This window comes from Myotis nattereri (genome assembly GCF_964212035.1).
Source record: "Myotis nattereri genome assembly, chromosome: 11".
NCBI lineage: Eukaryota > Metazoa > Chordata > Mammalia > Chiroptera > Vespertilionidae > Myotis > Myotis nattereri.
In genome coordinates, this window is record NC_138086.1 from 58927131 (window position 1) to 58941906 (window position 14776).

The following is a 14776-nucleotide window of genomic DNA, read 5'->3' on the forward strand; positions in this document are numbered from 1 at the left end:
AAAGCAAGGGCAGCAAGTGGTTGCACAGAGCTGCTCGCTGCTGGCCATCTGGTGCCTGTGAGCTTTCCACGGGCTCAACTCCTTCACTCATTGTCAGCAGCATTTTGCCCATAACCTGTTGCTTTATAAATGTTATAAGCTATCCTCCAGGGAGAAGTTGATGGACGTAAAAGTTTGAAATATACCTCAAAATTTTCAAGAAAGCACTTGACATCTTGCTGAATAGTCTAAATTTATAGAATGTTCTTATGTAAAAGCATGAGTGTGTGTGCACATATATACACACAATATACATATGCTTCTTGTATAACTATTATAAACTTCATGGGAAAAATTCAAATATCATTATCAAAGGCATCAAATACAAAATAGTTCTTCAGCCCCATTAGAGAGCGCTCTCTCTCTCTCTCGCTTTCTCTCTCTCTCTCTCTCTCTCTCTCTCTCCATATATATATATATATATATATATATATATATATATATATACACACACACACACACACATACACACATAATATACATATATACATATCTATCCATACATATAAAACCATGACATGTTTAAATTACATTCTACAAACATATGATTGTACCAGGACCAAAGAAAGCATGACCAAGTATTTTGATTTTCCTCGGACTGGATCAAATATCAAATATCTTTTTGGACCATGATATTCTAGCATAACGCTATCACTAGATAATGGATCTTTTAAACACCTAGTCACATGCACAAATATTCTTCAAAAAAGAATTCACAGTTAAAAGAGCACCAGCATTTATTTGATCTTTTCTCTCCTTCCTTACCTCGTGAATGGAATTGAAGAGACTCCAATCAAAATTCATTAATTCCAGAGCAAGATCCCAAGTGTTCATCCCCAAGATCCTCAACGGCCTTTGCTGGGACTCCTCATTTTCTGCCAATGGGTTCTAAACCAACAGAAGCAAAAGGACCCTCAGAGACCTCGATGTGCGACACGGCCCTGGCTGCCCCTGGAAAGGCACTAGAAGCCCAGATCAGAAAAGCAATCTTGTCTGAGGGCACTTCATATTTTCCCCCGTCTGTTCACCTTCAGTGAGTTACAGCCAATTTAGGAAACAGCCTTGCAAAGAGGAGAACGTGATCAATGAGTTGGCCAGCCCCCTGCCTCCCCGATGCGTGCCGCACAAATCTGATTATAAAACACTGCCGGGCAGACAGCATAATGAAAGCAAAAGCTCTGAAGCTACTTGGGCTTCTGGTAGGAATTAATATGCCAGCAGGGTGAGTATAAAAACAAACAGAAGAAATGTCACTGCGCACTTCAATAAAGACAGACACGGCTTCTACAGGAAATGTGCTTAGTGAGACACACGTTCACACATTGTGTTACAGCGCTCGTGGTAAGCGAACACAATTTAAACGTGAAATAATATAAAAGTGACTTCATTTATACTGTGTGGTGGGGGATTATTTTAAGTATCAGTGCTTCCTTAAAATATGGCATGAAATTATTGAATGTCACCACAACTTTAAATCTACTGTCACTGTTAAATGTATTAAAAATTACTCGGCCTCTTTTCAAAATATTTGATATTTTTAAATTAAAATAGAAATAGTCCCATTGGAGGGTGGACTTGAGCAGTTAATGAAATAGTTACTGAGTCGGAAAAGAAAGAATGGGACTTTGCAAACTACATGACATCGAAGGATGGAGGCAATCTCTCCGATTCCAGGAATTAACCTCTGTTTCTAAACTGCAAAATAAACTATTTGCATTTTAGAATTTTTACATATATGAATAGTAATTTTCTAATTAAAAAAAGGAATGGCAAAGGACCTTCACAGAGCTTTTCCACAGACTTGATTCTGCTCAGAGCAGATCAAGGTACAAACTGTCCCCATGTCCCCAGAGTGGGCGGCAGAGGGGAGCTCAGCCCAGGCAGATGGCCTGGACGCACATGCAGATATGGAGGCGCTGAGGTGGGGACAAGCCAAGGCTTCTCAGGGATTGTCTGATGGTACCAGACGGAAACCAGGCTGCATGGCAGACACTTGGAGGGAGAGCCACGGGTTGAGAAGTAGCACTAACCTCTGCTCACTGAGCTGGAGGCATAAGGATATTTTCACATGGCCTTGAACCTCTCCTACTCTCTCCCTAAATATGCCCCTTCCCTTGGTACTGCCCTACGGTTTATTCAAGGTTGTCTACCACCCTCTCAGAGAAATGCTTTCTATGTATTCCTCCATCCCATTCATCCAGGGCTCCAGTCCTGCTTTCCAAGAATATTATCTACAATATAGTGGATACTGGTGGTTTCACGTGCTATTCATCCTTTACAATGTCCCCTGTCAACTGAATTATTTTGGAGATAAAATACCTACAGCTATGATTCTAATGGGGAAATGTTAGGTGGTGTGCAGAGTTGGTGGGGGAAACATTCAAGGGCAGGATGGTGTCTGGCTCATCTTCGAATGCACTTTGTAGCATCCACTGGGGCCCCGACTCGGCCCTGCCTTCTCCTCTTCTGCAGCTGGCCCTGGGCAGAGGAGATGAGAGCTCTGGGAATGCAGGTTCCCTTCATCACCAGGAGCCCAGAAAAGCCACACAGTAGACTGTGCTCCTTCATGGGGAGGGGTAAAGTCCACTCAATCTCATTATTTACTCAGAGATGCCGTGCAGCATCATGTGTCGTGTGTCACCGATGGAATTACATCGTGTGCAGACACAGGACGAGTGACCTGTGGGATGCTCAGAACTGGAAAGGGCCCAAGTTAGAGCCGAATATAAATGGAAGCAACCCTAGCACTGTCCCCTCCCTGATTGTGGGAAGCTAGAGTAAGCTACTCAGCCTCTCCCCACTCCACAGGGTTACTGGGATGGCAAATGAGATATTGCTTATAAATTACTCAGCACCTACGTGTCTGGTAATAAGTATCCAAAATGACAGTGACTAATATTATGGTAGCTTGATATTCTGTAGGTAATTTAGCATAAAACATGTGTTATTGTAAGCCAGTCTGATTTACCTACATGGCATATACATTCTTCAATTATATGTACACCAGGAGCCAGCTAGGCAGCCCCAGCCCAGGGGTGACTCCATGACACAGACCGGGGACCAGGAGTCTAGAGGGTACAGTCACAACCTGGTAAAACGGACTTCTTATGGGCGATGAACACTCCCATACAGAAAGAACCAAACAGGTTTTTAGAAACAAGCATCTACTTAGGTGTCCATGTTCTTACATTTGAACTGAAATAACTTACAGTATGGTTCCTACATTTCCTTAACCTCTCACTCTTCAGTGGCATCTGAGGTCCCACTGTTATGAGACCATTTTGCATGGGGAAGGCTGACACCCCTTCTTCAAGAAAAGGGGTGCACTCCAGGTGAATCAAATGGATGCAAACCAAGGATGGAGTTTCTCCCTTAAATCCTCTCAGGGTGCATCTCTTGGGCTACTCTCCACATGTCCACCAGAAAAGAAGATGTGGAATTAAGATCCATTGGTAAAGAAGTCACTTCTCTCAAATCCCTTGTTTCAGGGGCTCAGAGAGAAGGAGGATTTAACTGAGGAAGGGTTTAGAATTCCTCAAGTTGTGCGTCTTTGATTTGCCAAGGCAATGTTACTCGACATGTGTACTGTTGGCTAGAAGAGGAAACAATTCAATGTATTTTTCTGGCATTCATTATGAAACAGACACAAGTATGCTTTCAGTCTGACATCTGTGTCCGCGTGTCTCAAGTGCAAGGCTAAAGGTCCTCACCAAAGTGTCAGCCAGGTCTTTCCGGAAGACATATATCCGGCCAGATGCTTCCAGGGATTTGGAGATGGCCAGGTCATTGGGATGAAGTTCACGCTTTCCTATATTTAAAAAAAAAAAAAGTAATTTAGAAACACACAAACAGCAGTAGGCATACAAGGTGTATCTGGAGTGAAACGCACCAAAGAAAAATATTTCAAAGGAAATAGGATGCAAAGTAGATGGAATTGAGTTCTGCATAGTCTCTATAATGACACCAATGATACTGTAGGGGCAGGGCCATCACTGCTCACTATCCATGAAGGAATCCTCTTGTGAGTCTCTTAAGATATTTAGTCACTCTTTGGAACACAGAACATTTTAGGGAAGAAAGTACAATTTACTCATAACCCCAGCATTCTATGATAACCATATGCTGGGAATATTGGTTAACATTTAGGCATACTTTTGTTCTGATTTTTATGTAAGAGAGAGAGAGAAAGAGAGAGAGAGAGAGAGAATTCATATACATACATATATAGTGGCAATTATTTATACATATGCATACATATTTATTATGAATACATATATTTTTGATTATGTAGTTTTATATTCTGATTTTTATTATAAGCACTTACCCATTTGTCAAAATTATTTACATGTCATATTTAATTGGTTCCGTAACAGTCTATTATACTATCATTTAATTTTCCGGCTTTTGTTGAACATTTCAGGTTTTCTAATTTTTTTGGCCATATAAATTAGATGGCAAGATGTATGCTAAATCCTAGCACAGGGCCTGGGATGTAGCAGGGGCGTGATAAATGGGATCTATTATTACCGCAGCCATAATATATACTGCTGAAGTCAACATCCTCATGCATAAATCTTTGGCTGCTTATAGATGATTTTCTCAAGATAGGTTACCAGTAGTGGGATTACTGGGTCAAAGGGAATGAATATTTTTGAAGCTTTTGGTGCAAACTGCCAAATTGTTTTCTAATACACTGACCAACACTGATCATTACTTTTGGTAAGTTGGCTTTTTTTTTTTTCTGAAACCAAAAGCAGATTTGCGGTTTATTGTGTATTTCTTGACTGCCAGTGAAGCTGGAATTTTTCATATAATCTTCTTCCATTTTATTTTCCTTCTTGCAAATTGTCCCTGTCCTCTGACCATTTCTCTGCCATCGCTGGAGCGCTCCTGTACAATAGAGAAATGTACTCCTCCTAACAAGACGCAGGTGGGGATTGACCACAGGAATACTTGAGCTTATCCCACTGTAATGCAATCAGCTCCCCGCGCCCCCCCGGCCCCACCCACCCAAGCAGCCCTTCCGATACCCAGCCTGGCTGGGAAAGGCGACATTCCACCTCTTTTTCTAGGTAACCTAATCAGCGTAAATGCCAAATTTTGTTTTGAACAGTTCTGCTTAATACAGAGCACACGAACGATAATCTAATACATTCTTTACAGCCCCACATTATAAAGATCAATAGCACTGTCATGTCGGGCTGTTGACGTGTGTAGTAAATGGTCCTGCACGGCTGGGCTCAGAGGTTCTTCCATCTCCTCCCTCTTTGTTTGGCTACAATTTCTTGCAACCCTCTGTGTGCCCAGATGTACCTTCAATCTGAATTTATGAGAGCCATTCTGCACTTGCTATGGGATCGAATACCATGGCGTCTGACAGTAATTTTTCCAGGTGCTCAGAAATCCCCCTTCTTTTCAGGTTTGTCACCATACTATAAAAGATTAAAGCTGAAAACATTTTAAGCTCTGAATATCTGGGTAGGTTGTTATTACCTACATATATATACCTACCCTCGGTACAAAATAGCACAAAACCTACTGAAAGCTATAAGGATAACAGTACCAGTATTTTTAGAAAAAGCCATGAAACCTACAAAAGGCCAACATCTTTAAACTTTTTTTTTTTTACAGTCGATCTCATTGTCATTTTACTTTGCAGTAGCATCTGAAACATTATTTATTGAAAATTGTGTAATTAGAACAAGGAATACATTAAGCCCTGTTTTTTTCTTCTTCTTCTTCATAAAAAATATGATTGTTCGGGGATATTAAGCTGCAGGCAGAAAGGTTCTTAATGGATGAAACTGCTGATTGATGGAAACTGATGGCACATTTCCAAACTGGTGGGATAATTCCAGAGAGAAGCTGATATTTCTAGTGATGATTAGCAATGAGTCTACGCATATTAATTCGCCACTGCCCACCCCGGTGAATCTGATTTAATAGAGTGTAAAAATGGTATTTCATGGCCATCAGATAGAAACTGGGTAGTAAGAGAGCTGCTCATTAATTTCCAGGTTCACGCATGGCCCTGTTGGGTCCCACATGACTCTCTGCCCCCCGTGCCCCCCACCCCCCCGGCCCCGTTCACTCAGGTCCTTTCTCCTCCAGCACTTCTGAGCAGGGACCCGGGACTACTTTTTGTAGTGTTACTGTCTTGAGAGGCAAACGTTGGTTTTGATGAAACTTAATATTGTTTAGGATCATTTAATAATTTGGTCACTTAAAATTAAATATAACAATCATTTGTCACATCTATCTGGAATGTCTGAAATATTTTATTAAAAATTCAACCACTCTCTGATTAAAATGCATGTAATCCAGTTTCTCAAAGTTTTGCTCTTTGTTTTTCTAGGTCAGTGGTTCTCAACCTTGGCTGCACATTAGAATCACCTGGGAATCTTTTTAAAATCCTGATTTCTGGGCCTCATCCTCTGGAAATTCTGTTTCTTTGTTATGGGGTGGGGCCACAACACAACATTAGTAACAAACAAACAGAATTTCCGGAGGATGAGGCCCAGAAATCAGGATTTTAAAAAGACTCCCAGGTGATTCTAATGTGCAGCCAAGGTTGAGAACCACTGTTCTAGGTAATGTTTTGACGGGATGCACACCTAGGGCCCTAGGAGAGGCTGGATCTGTCCGCGTTGCAATCCACTAGCCTGCAGGTGGGACGGTTTTACCTGGCTCCGAGTAACAAAGCAAGAGAAGCAGTGTTCTGTCCCATAATGCTCTCATGTCAAGTTAAATTCTGATATTCCTCTCCCGACTCCAGAATGCTAACAAAGGGTGAAGAGCAATGCGGTCATCTGCTCCCCTCCCCCACCCACCCGCTCACCTCCTCCCATTTTTCAATGCTAAGTCACTTCCTTTGTATTTTTCTCAGGGTTAATGAGATATTCAATAAAAACCATAAGCCAAAAAGGAGGCCAGCATGCTGCAGTCTCACAGGCTCTGGTGAAAGCGAAGGGTCTGCTCAGGTCGCAGGGATCAATACTGTCAGCTTGTAATCTGTGTGATCTTATTCCAAACAGACAAGAAACCATCCTCTGAGGATACATGAGGCCGAGAGGAGACAAAGCCATCAGCAGGCCTCCCTCCCCACGTCCACCTGCGGGAACGCGGCCTGCGAGCTTCGGGCCTGGGGTGCAGGCTTTATTTCCTGCAATAGGGAGTCTGTAAGTATGAAATCGTCAGCCAGCAATATGCCTAGCTGGGCTTCTTTTTCCTTCCTAAAGTAATTTCATCCTTTAGCAATTTCCCACGTTAATTTAAATATGAAAACAGAGGGCTTATCTAGAGTACAAAATATGGGAAGCTTTCTAATGTATTTCCGAGCATGGGCATGCCTCTCTACGCAGCTCTCAGGGAGGATGCTCAGCATCCCACGGTACCGGCTGTCGTCATGGAAACTCCGCTGGTGGGCGGCATCTCATTGTCCCTGCGGCCCTCCAGCTGCGGACCGGAGGGGAACGCGCCGCACCACGTTGACTCTGTACGAATGGGAACTCCCTCCCCTCGGAGGAGACCCAGCGAAAGGTTGGTGTTTGGGGACAGAAGGGCGCTCACCCCCGGAGAAGGAGACGGCCACCAGGGCCAGGTCCTCTTCCGCGTGCTGGATCTTCTCCGCCACGACTCTCAGGACCTCCTGGGCTGTACTGGACACTTTGGCCTTCACGCTGACATATGAGTGCTCCGTGATGTACACGTGGCAAAAAACTGCACAGGACAGAAGCCTAGTCAGTACACGGAGGGCCGTGGCTCTGAGGCACAGACTTTTCTAAATCAAGGTGCCCACCCTCTTCGTTTCACTAGTATGAAACACCCACAGCTAGATGTACCTGCTGATGCACGCACGTGGGCGCCGGAGGGCATATGCACACAGATGTGTGCTTGCACACACACGGGAAACAGACTTTATGTGCTACTGAGCGAGTCTGGGTAGGACTCGGGCTTCCCACACGGTCATGAGAAACCCAGGTGCGTGCTCATGGTGGAGCTGGTCGACCCAGCACAGGGGCGTCTGTGGAACCTGTACTTGTGAGGGTTACTGATCACCCAAATCAGTCTACTGAAATGTCTAGCATACATTTTTATTTTACCCTCCATTTCTGGACAGTCACAGTGACCCAATCAAGACCGCCACATTTTGTTATAAGAATTCTTTTAAGCTTATCTACAAATTTGCCATTTGCCATGGTTTTTGTATACAGCCTTTTTTTAATTCTTAATTTTTTTAACTTTATCTTTATTGCTGACATTATTACAGATGACTCCATATTTCCCCCCTCCCGTAGCCCACCTCCACCCCCACCCAGCCTCCGCCCTCTCTTCCCTCTGGCCATCACCACGCTGTGATCTGTGTCTACGGGTTATGCATACATGCTCTTTGGCGAATTCCTTCACTTTCTTTCATCCGGTCCTCCCCTGCCCCTCTCCTCTGACATCTATCTGTCTGTTCCATGTATCCATGCCACTGTTTCTATTTTGTCAGTTTATTTTGTTTATTAGATTCCACATATAAGTGAGATCATATGGTATTTGTCTTTGTCTGACGTGCTTATTTCACTTAGCACAATAATTTCCAGACCCATCCATGCTGTTCAGTGGTGGTGAGTTTAGTTTCCAACTAGTGGTCACATTTCTAGCCATTTTAATTTCCTTTTTATTGTCTGCAGTGCTAATAATTATTACTAGGACATTATCACCAGCTGGGTGAATGGGTCCTGGAGAAATGCTTCTTTATGATTTGGTAGCAGAAACTGTTTTAATAGCAATCGAGATAACTGACACATTACTTGCTTATTTTCTCAGCTACTTTGAACAGTAGTGTCCCTGGGACACTATTACATGATCAAGGAAACGATAACGCCCAAAGGCTGTGTTTCCAGGCAACATTACACTCTTCCCACCGTTTCCTCTTCTTTAGAAAAGACAGGAGGACAATGATATACTGAGACATTTTTCTCTCCTATAATACAACATTTTTTAAAAAGGAGTGCAGATGCTGGAGAAATTTCATATGAAATTTAAACGGCACCACACAATAACCCCAGGGATGTTTGCACAGAAATGCAAGTAAAGCAAAGACAAACTATGAGTTTACATGTGCCAACCTCAACGTAGGCGTGCCACCAGGAGGCACTGACAGTATTTAGCTTTTGGTTTCATTGGGTGTGTCACTGAGACAACAGCATCTAGCAAATAGTTGTTTGTTATGTTGTCAACAGACTCCTGAGGGACAAAAAGGCCTTTTTCCTTGCATAGGAACATGGAACTTTTGAGCAAAGCAAAGATCCCATCTACAAGCCACTAAAAGTGATGTAAGTCACAGCTTGCTTAACGAACTGATGAACAAAAAGAGGCCAGGGCCTTGGAATACTCAGCTTGGAAAACAACGCAATTAAATGGTGAGACAAACAGGCAAGGAAGGTCAGCGAGCAAGGAATTAGAGGTGAGACCATTTGTTTGCTCTTCCACTTCTTATGACACAACAGCACCCTCGCGAGCAGCGTGATATACAAACAACACCACAGAAGCATTCTTGTGACATTGCGCTAAGTGTTCAAGAGGCTGAGCAAATGTTAACGCTCTTGCTTTGAACTGCAGTGCTGACTGAAAGGCCAGTTAAGGGAGAAGGCCTCTGAGTCACCTCGAGTGAACATTTTAATTGCTGTGTTTCCCGGCTCTGCACTTGACTCAGCCCTTATCCAAACAGGAGGAACCCGTGTTCTGTTCCGTTACAAAATCTTACCATAGAAAAAAGCATGTCAGCATCTTCAGGGAGCTGTTTCCCCTCTACTGACCGGTGGGTCCCGAGCCTTTTGGGCACTGATGGGCATGGACGGAGGACACGCTGGGCGTGGGGCACGGCCCAGCACCACCATTTCTTGCAGAAATTTTGATGGCACATCCTTCCTTTCATTATCTCTCAGAGATTTCTTTTCTGAACGTGCCCTGCACATGGGCTTCAGTGGCCTTTCCAGCTAGTCACAGGCCAGGGGATGACGGGGAGGGTGGGGGGGGGGGCTGCATTTCCAGGCAATTTTGCACCTCTTCCCAAGAATGCGGGAAGCTCTTTGCTGTCTCCTTTCCGTAGTTCCCAAATTGGGAATTGGCCAGTGTCCTTGGGCCTGGCCAGTGTGGCTCAGTGGTTGAGCATTGACCCAGGAACCAGATCATGGTTGGATTCCTGGTCAGGGCACATGACCAGGTTGCAGGCTCTATTCCCAGTAAGGGGCGTGCAGGAGGCAGCTCATCCATGATTCTCTCTCATCACTGATGTTTCTATCTCTCTCCCCTCTCTGAAATCAATAAAAACATAACTAAAAAAATGTCCTTGGTCCCGGGGGACACTATTACATGATGAAGAAAAGGGTAGCACCCAAAGCAAGAAAAGAAACGCCATCATTTTTTGATGCGAATGTGCTGGTTAAAGGGTGTGACAGCTGGAGTGTTCAAGCTGTAGAGCGATGGTGGCTGACAGCGGCCCCACCTGCCCCCACACCATACTCACTTTCCTCCGTTTCAGTCACAGCGCCTCGATGCTGGAGCCAGTTCTCCTTAAGGCTGAACTGGTGGAAAAGGGCCTTATTCTGTGAGAAGGGAGAACAAGAACAATGAATGAATGTATTCCTGCCCTTTGGAAAGCCACAGCTGTTTACAACATGTTCCAAAAGAGCTAGCCAATTTCTTTTTTAAATATGAGATCCACCCATCCTATCACAGAGGATAAACTGGGAGTTGCCTCAGCTAATGCATGTGGAGGTGGACAGTCTGAGCAACACGACAGACCTCCGTCAAGGCCAGCAGGGCAAAACGTTCCTCCGATTACTCCCTGCCACAGGCTGCAGAGTATCTGGTTATGACAGACGCCCCCAGATTCTTCTGAGAACCCCAGTATCCTCCCTGCCTTGGGATAAAGCAGCCTTGAGATGGCCTCGTACTCTGCTGTAGGACAATGACTTTCCTAAGGGGAACAGGTAACTTATCAGCTTCTATAAAGCTTGTGCCTGAAACTCACTTTACATTCTCTCCCTCAAGTTGAATAGGAAACACATTCATTCTGGCTACCACCCCTCTTTCTGGGTTGCAAGTGCGAAACTTTTTCTTCTAAGACTTTTTTACTCTTGCTGTCAAGATTCTTGCCTGGAATTTTTTCTTCTTCTTCAGTGTTTGACATTCAGATTTGCATCACTCTGGGGACACTGGGGAAACTCGGAGACTTCAAAATGCCCCACCAGAAACAAAAAACAAAAACCTGAGAGCAAGTCTAGGGCACAGGGCCGACCCTGAGCCTGCACTAGCCCAGGGAGGCTGATGCAGGAGAGTATAAGCAAGCTGCAGCCTAGGTCCCCAGCCTCTGAGCCTAATCACCCCATCTCAGGCAAGAGGGGCTGCCTTACTTACCTTCCTCTGTGGTGAATATTCGTCTACGGTGCTGAAAGGAAAAGAAGGAGAAGTCAGTCTTTGTCCCCAACCCAGAATAACGCAGCTATTGTCGCCGAAGACTCATTTTCAGGCCCTGGGCGGAGGCTTTTGCTTTTCCAAAAGATAAGACACTTGACCTTGGGCAGTGGGTTCCCAGGGAACCGGGCAGACACGGAGCCGTCTGCCTGACGGGTGTGTTTTGCTTCCCACCCGCAGAAAGCGAACCCTGCAGGCAGAGCCAGCTCTCTTCCCTCCACAGAAGCCCCAGTGCCCTCAGAGGTGGACCGATTTCCGCGGAGAGCATCGTCACTGCAGGAGCCAAGTGGCTGCACTGCATCTCTCCCAGGATATTTCTGCGTGTGGTGGAACTGGGGACATTCTGCAGGGCCCCCGCTCAAATCTTCTTCCAGAATCTAAAGACATTTCATAATCGTGTGCCAAAAACCCAAGGACCGTGTCTCACACCATTTTCTTACTTTAATTTATTATTTCCCACTTCTAAGTAAGTTCTTTAATGAAATGTGTTACATTCCATTCATGCCTTTAAGGCATTTAAATGTATAAAGCCAAGGACAGAAGGTTCCCGACAGGAATAAGCCTTCCACAGGGGGACTATTTTGATGTTGTTTGTCTTTCCTTTTTGTTTCATTTAATTGTTCCTATTTTCATACTAGTCCCGGGCTATGGAAACGGTAGATGCAGGCTCCGATAAAAGAAGGCCACCCTAATCCATAACATTCATTTCTAACATACAGTCCCCACTTACACCTCATTTCAGAAGTTCTAAACATGTAATTTTCGTGTTTGAGGATTTATTTGCTCCCTAAAATTACCTAGACATTTAATTTGCAGGAAGATCATTCTTTACTGAAATCAAGTCAGGTTTTAAATCTCACATCAGTAATCTGGAAGGCCTGAATTAACATTTTCTAGGAGATGTGCATTGGAGACTGCTGGAATCTTAATAGAAGTTTCACCACTTGACAACAGATGTGTTTTGTGTTTGTTAAGTAGAAACCACATTGTAAATCAGAGGACAATTTTCCCCTTCAGATTAACTTTGCAGCTATAGCTGAATAATGAGTTGATGTTTTCATTTACCAAAATGAATAGGAGAGTTCGTATAATCAGAGCAAAGTCAAGTTTTGGCAATTTGAAAGACTAACGACAAATACCTGGGGGGCCCTTGGACATGCTGAAAGTCATTGAGTAAATGGTTTCCTTTAATCTTTCTAAAATGATTAAAAAAAAAAAAAAACACCCTTAGGAGCCCATAAAACGGAGCTTTTAAAATGCTCTATGACTTGCTGGGACTTATTTATAAAATATTTTTTTCCTATGAGCCCCTAAAAGAGCAAGTTAAATAGTTACACTTTTAAAATGACATATTGATATATTAAATAATTGTTTTTTGTTTTAATCCTCACCCAAGGATATATTTACTGATTTTATTTTTAGAGAGATGAGGGGGGATAGAGAGAGAGAAACATTGATGTGCCTCCTGCACGTCCCAACCAGGAATTGAACCCCCAATCTAAGTATGTACCCTGACCGGGAATCGAATCTGAGACCTTTTGGTGTACCGGACAACACTCCAACCAACTGAGCCACCTGTCCAGGGTTGAAATTATTGTTTTTAGATTGTCTTGGCTCAGTTTGTTTCTCTTGTATCAAAAGAAAGTTAAAAAGTAGTCGATAAGCTTGATTTAGTGTTCATTCATTTTGAGACATAAAAACAAAACACAATTTACAACTAGAAAAGCTAAAGAAATCAAGATGACGCTCAGATTCAAAATGAACTTTCTGGGACATCTCGAATTCTACCACATTTGCCACTTCCTTTCATTGACTGTAACATGGAAAATGAAATACATACTGACGACGGTGCATTCCAAGTATCTTTTGAAATTCTTTCAATTCTTTTTCAAGTATTGGATATTCATATACATCATCCAGTACGTTCCTGTATATGGTCTGGGGGGGGGGGGGGAGAAAAATGGCAGTTGAATTGGTTTAATGTCCATTTAGTAATGTCCATTTAGACTTACACAATGGTTATGCCCAGGGAATTGGTGGCCCCCAGGACAACACAGGGGTTCACCCAGGTACCAGGGAGACCCTAAGTGGGGTCACATCTCCGAGCCCCTCACTCGACTGGCACGGCCCTCTTGTAGCTCTTAGGGCTGTAGGTAGGAAATGCTGGAAACTCAGAGCTCTCTGGCTGGCTACTGCAGATTCCTATGCCTGTTCTATCCTTTAAAAAATGCTACCCACATAATCATCTGGGAGGGAAAAATGTCAATTGAGTTATATTACCCAACTGTTTTAGAAACAACGTTAGTTTAGTCAAAGAGCTGGCTGAACAGCCTTTCACTGGATGTCGAAATGACATTTGAATTTTGAATTCGAGTGGTTTACTCCATGAAAGAGAAACAGCCAGACACCTCCCTGTTCTGAAACAGAGCCCTTCCTGGCTCAAGTCCCATCGGCCCCTCTGCACAGCTATACGGTTTGGGTGGCCAAAGGACTCCAAGCACCCTCAAATCACCTCCAGAGAGTGATCTGTGTTGAAAAGATGGTGCAGCCTATTACTGATTAGAAAAATACATCAGTTTATCTAACTCCAAATGTACATCTAGGTTAGCATCTATCTTATAAGCTATTATTACTTAAAATTCTTAAAATATGCCATATCCTCAAAAAGGTTCATAATGTATATATTGGGAATATAGTTTTTAAATGATAATGTTTTATCCAAATATTGTATCTATGAGACTGGTTAGTTCAAATTTATAATAGATCCCAATATATTAAATACTATTAAGTTTTGAAGTACGTTTTATTTTACCTTCCTTAATCATTTCATTTGCACTCAAACTTCCCATGACTTGTATAAGGTAACACTAAGTTAGTGAATGTAAAGTTTGCCCTCTACGTTTTTTCATAATGAATTAAAATTTTAAAAATTCTATCTATGTAAGGAATATCAGGCCTTAGAAGTCAAAGCAAATTAACATTTTGTTTAAATCATGACTATAACCTACAAATGAGTTTTTCAAATGCATAACTAAAAATAAAAGCAGTCATCTGGCATCAAGGGATAGCTGGCAGTTTCCCATTACCTTTAAGAACATTTTGGAATGTTCATCTTCATGTAGCCAGTCTTTGTACAGAGAAATCCACTGCGAAACAAGATGCAAGACCTTACGTTTCCGGCAAGGAACATCGGAGTTTTCTTCTTTGCCTTGATACTTCTTAGCAGAATAGGTGCAAGTGGTTAAGAAAGAATAGGGCCTTGTTGGAAATA

General features: G+C 43.1%; 1 protein-coding gene across 1 annotated transcript in view; it reads right to left on the reverse strand.

Annotated features, from left to right (window-relative positions):
• RAPGEF5 (Rap guanine nucleotide exchange factor 5) overlaps window positions 1-14776 on the reverse strand; it is a 199741-nt gene that overhangs the window by 26980 nt on the left and 157985 nt on the right. Inside the window, exons 13-19 of the mRNA XM_081102021.1 lie at window positions 14592-14736; window positions 13346-13443; window positions 11449-11479; window positions 10556-10634; window positions 7609-7758; window positions 3750-3847; window positions 805-927 (exon numbers count right to left, since the gene is read on the reverse strand). Of these exons, the coding sequence (XP_080958147.1) occupies window positions 805-927; window positions 3750-3847; window positions 7609-7758; window positions 10556-10634; window positions 11449-11479; window positions 13346-13443; window positions 14592-14736 (724 nt within the window). The remainder of the gene's footprint in view (window positions 1-804; window positions 928-3749; window positions 3848-7608; window positions 7759-10555; window positions 10635-11448; window positions 11480-13345; window positions 13444-14591; window positions 14737-14776) is intronic.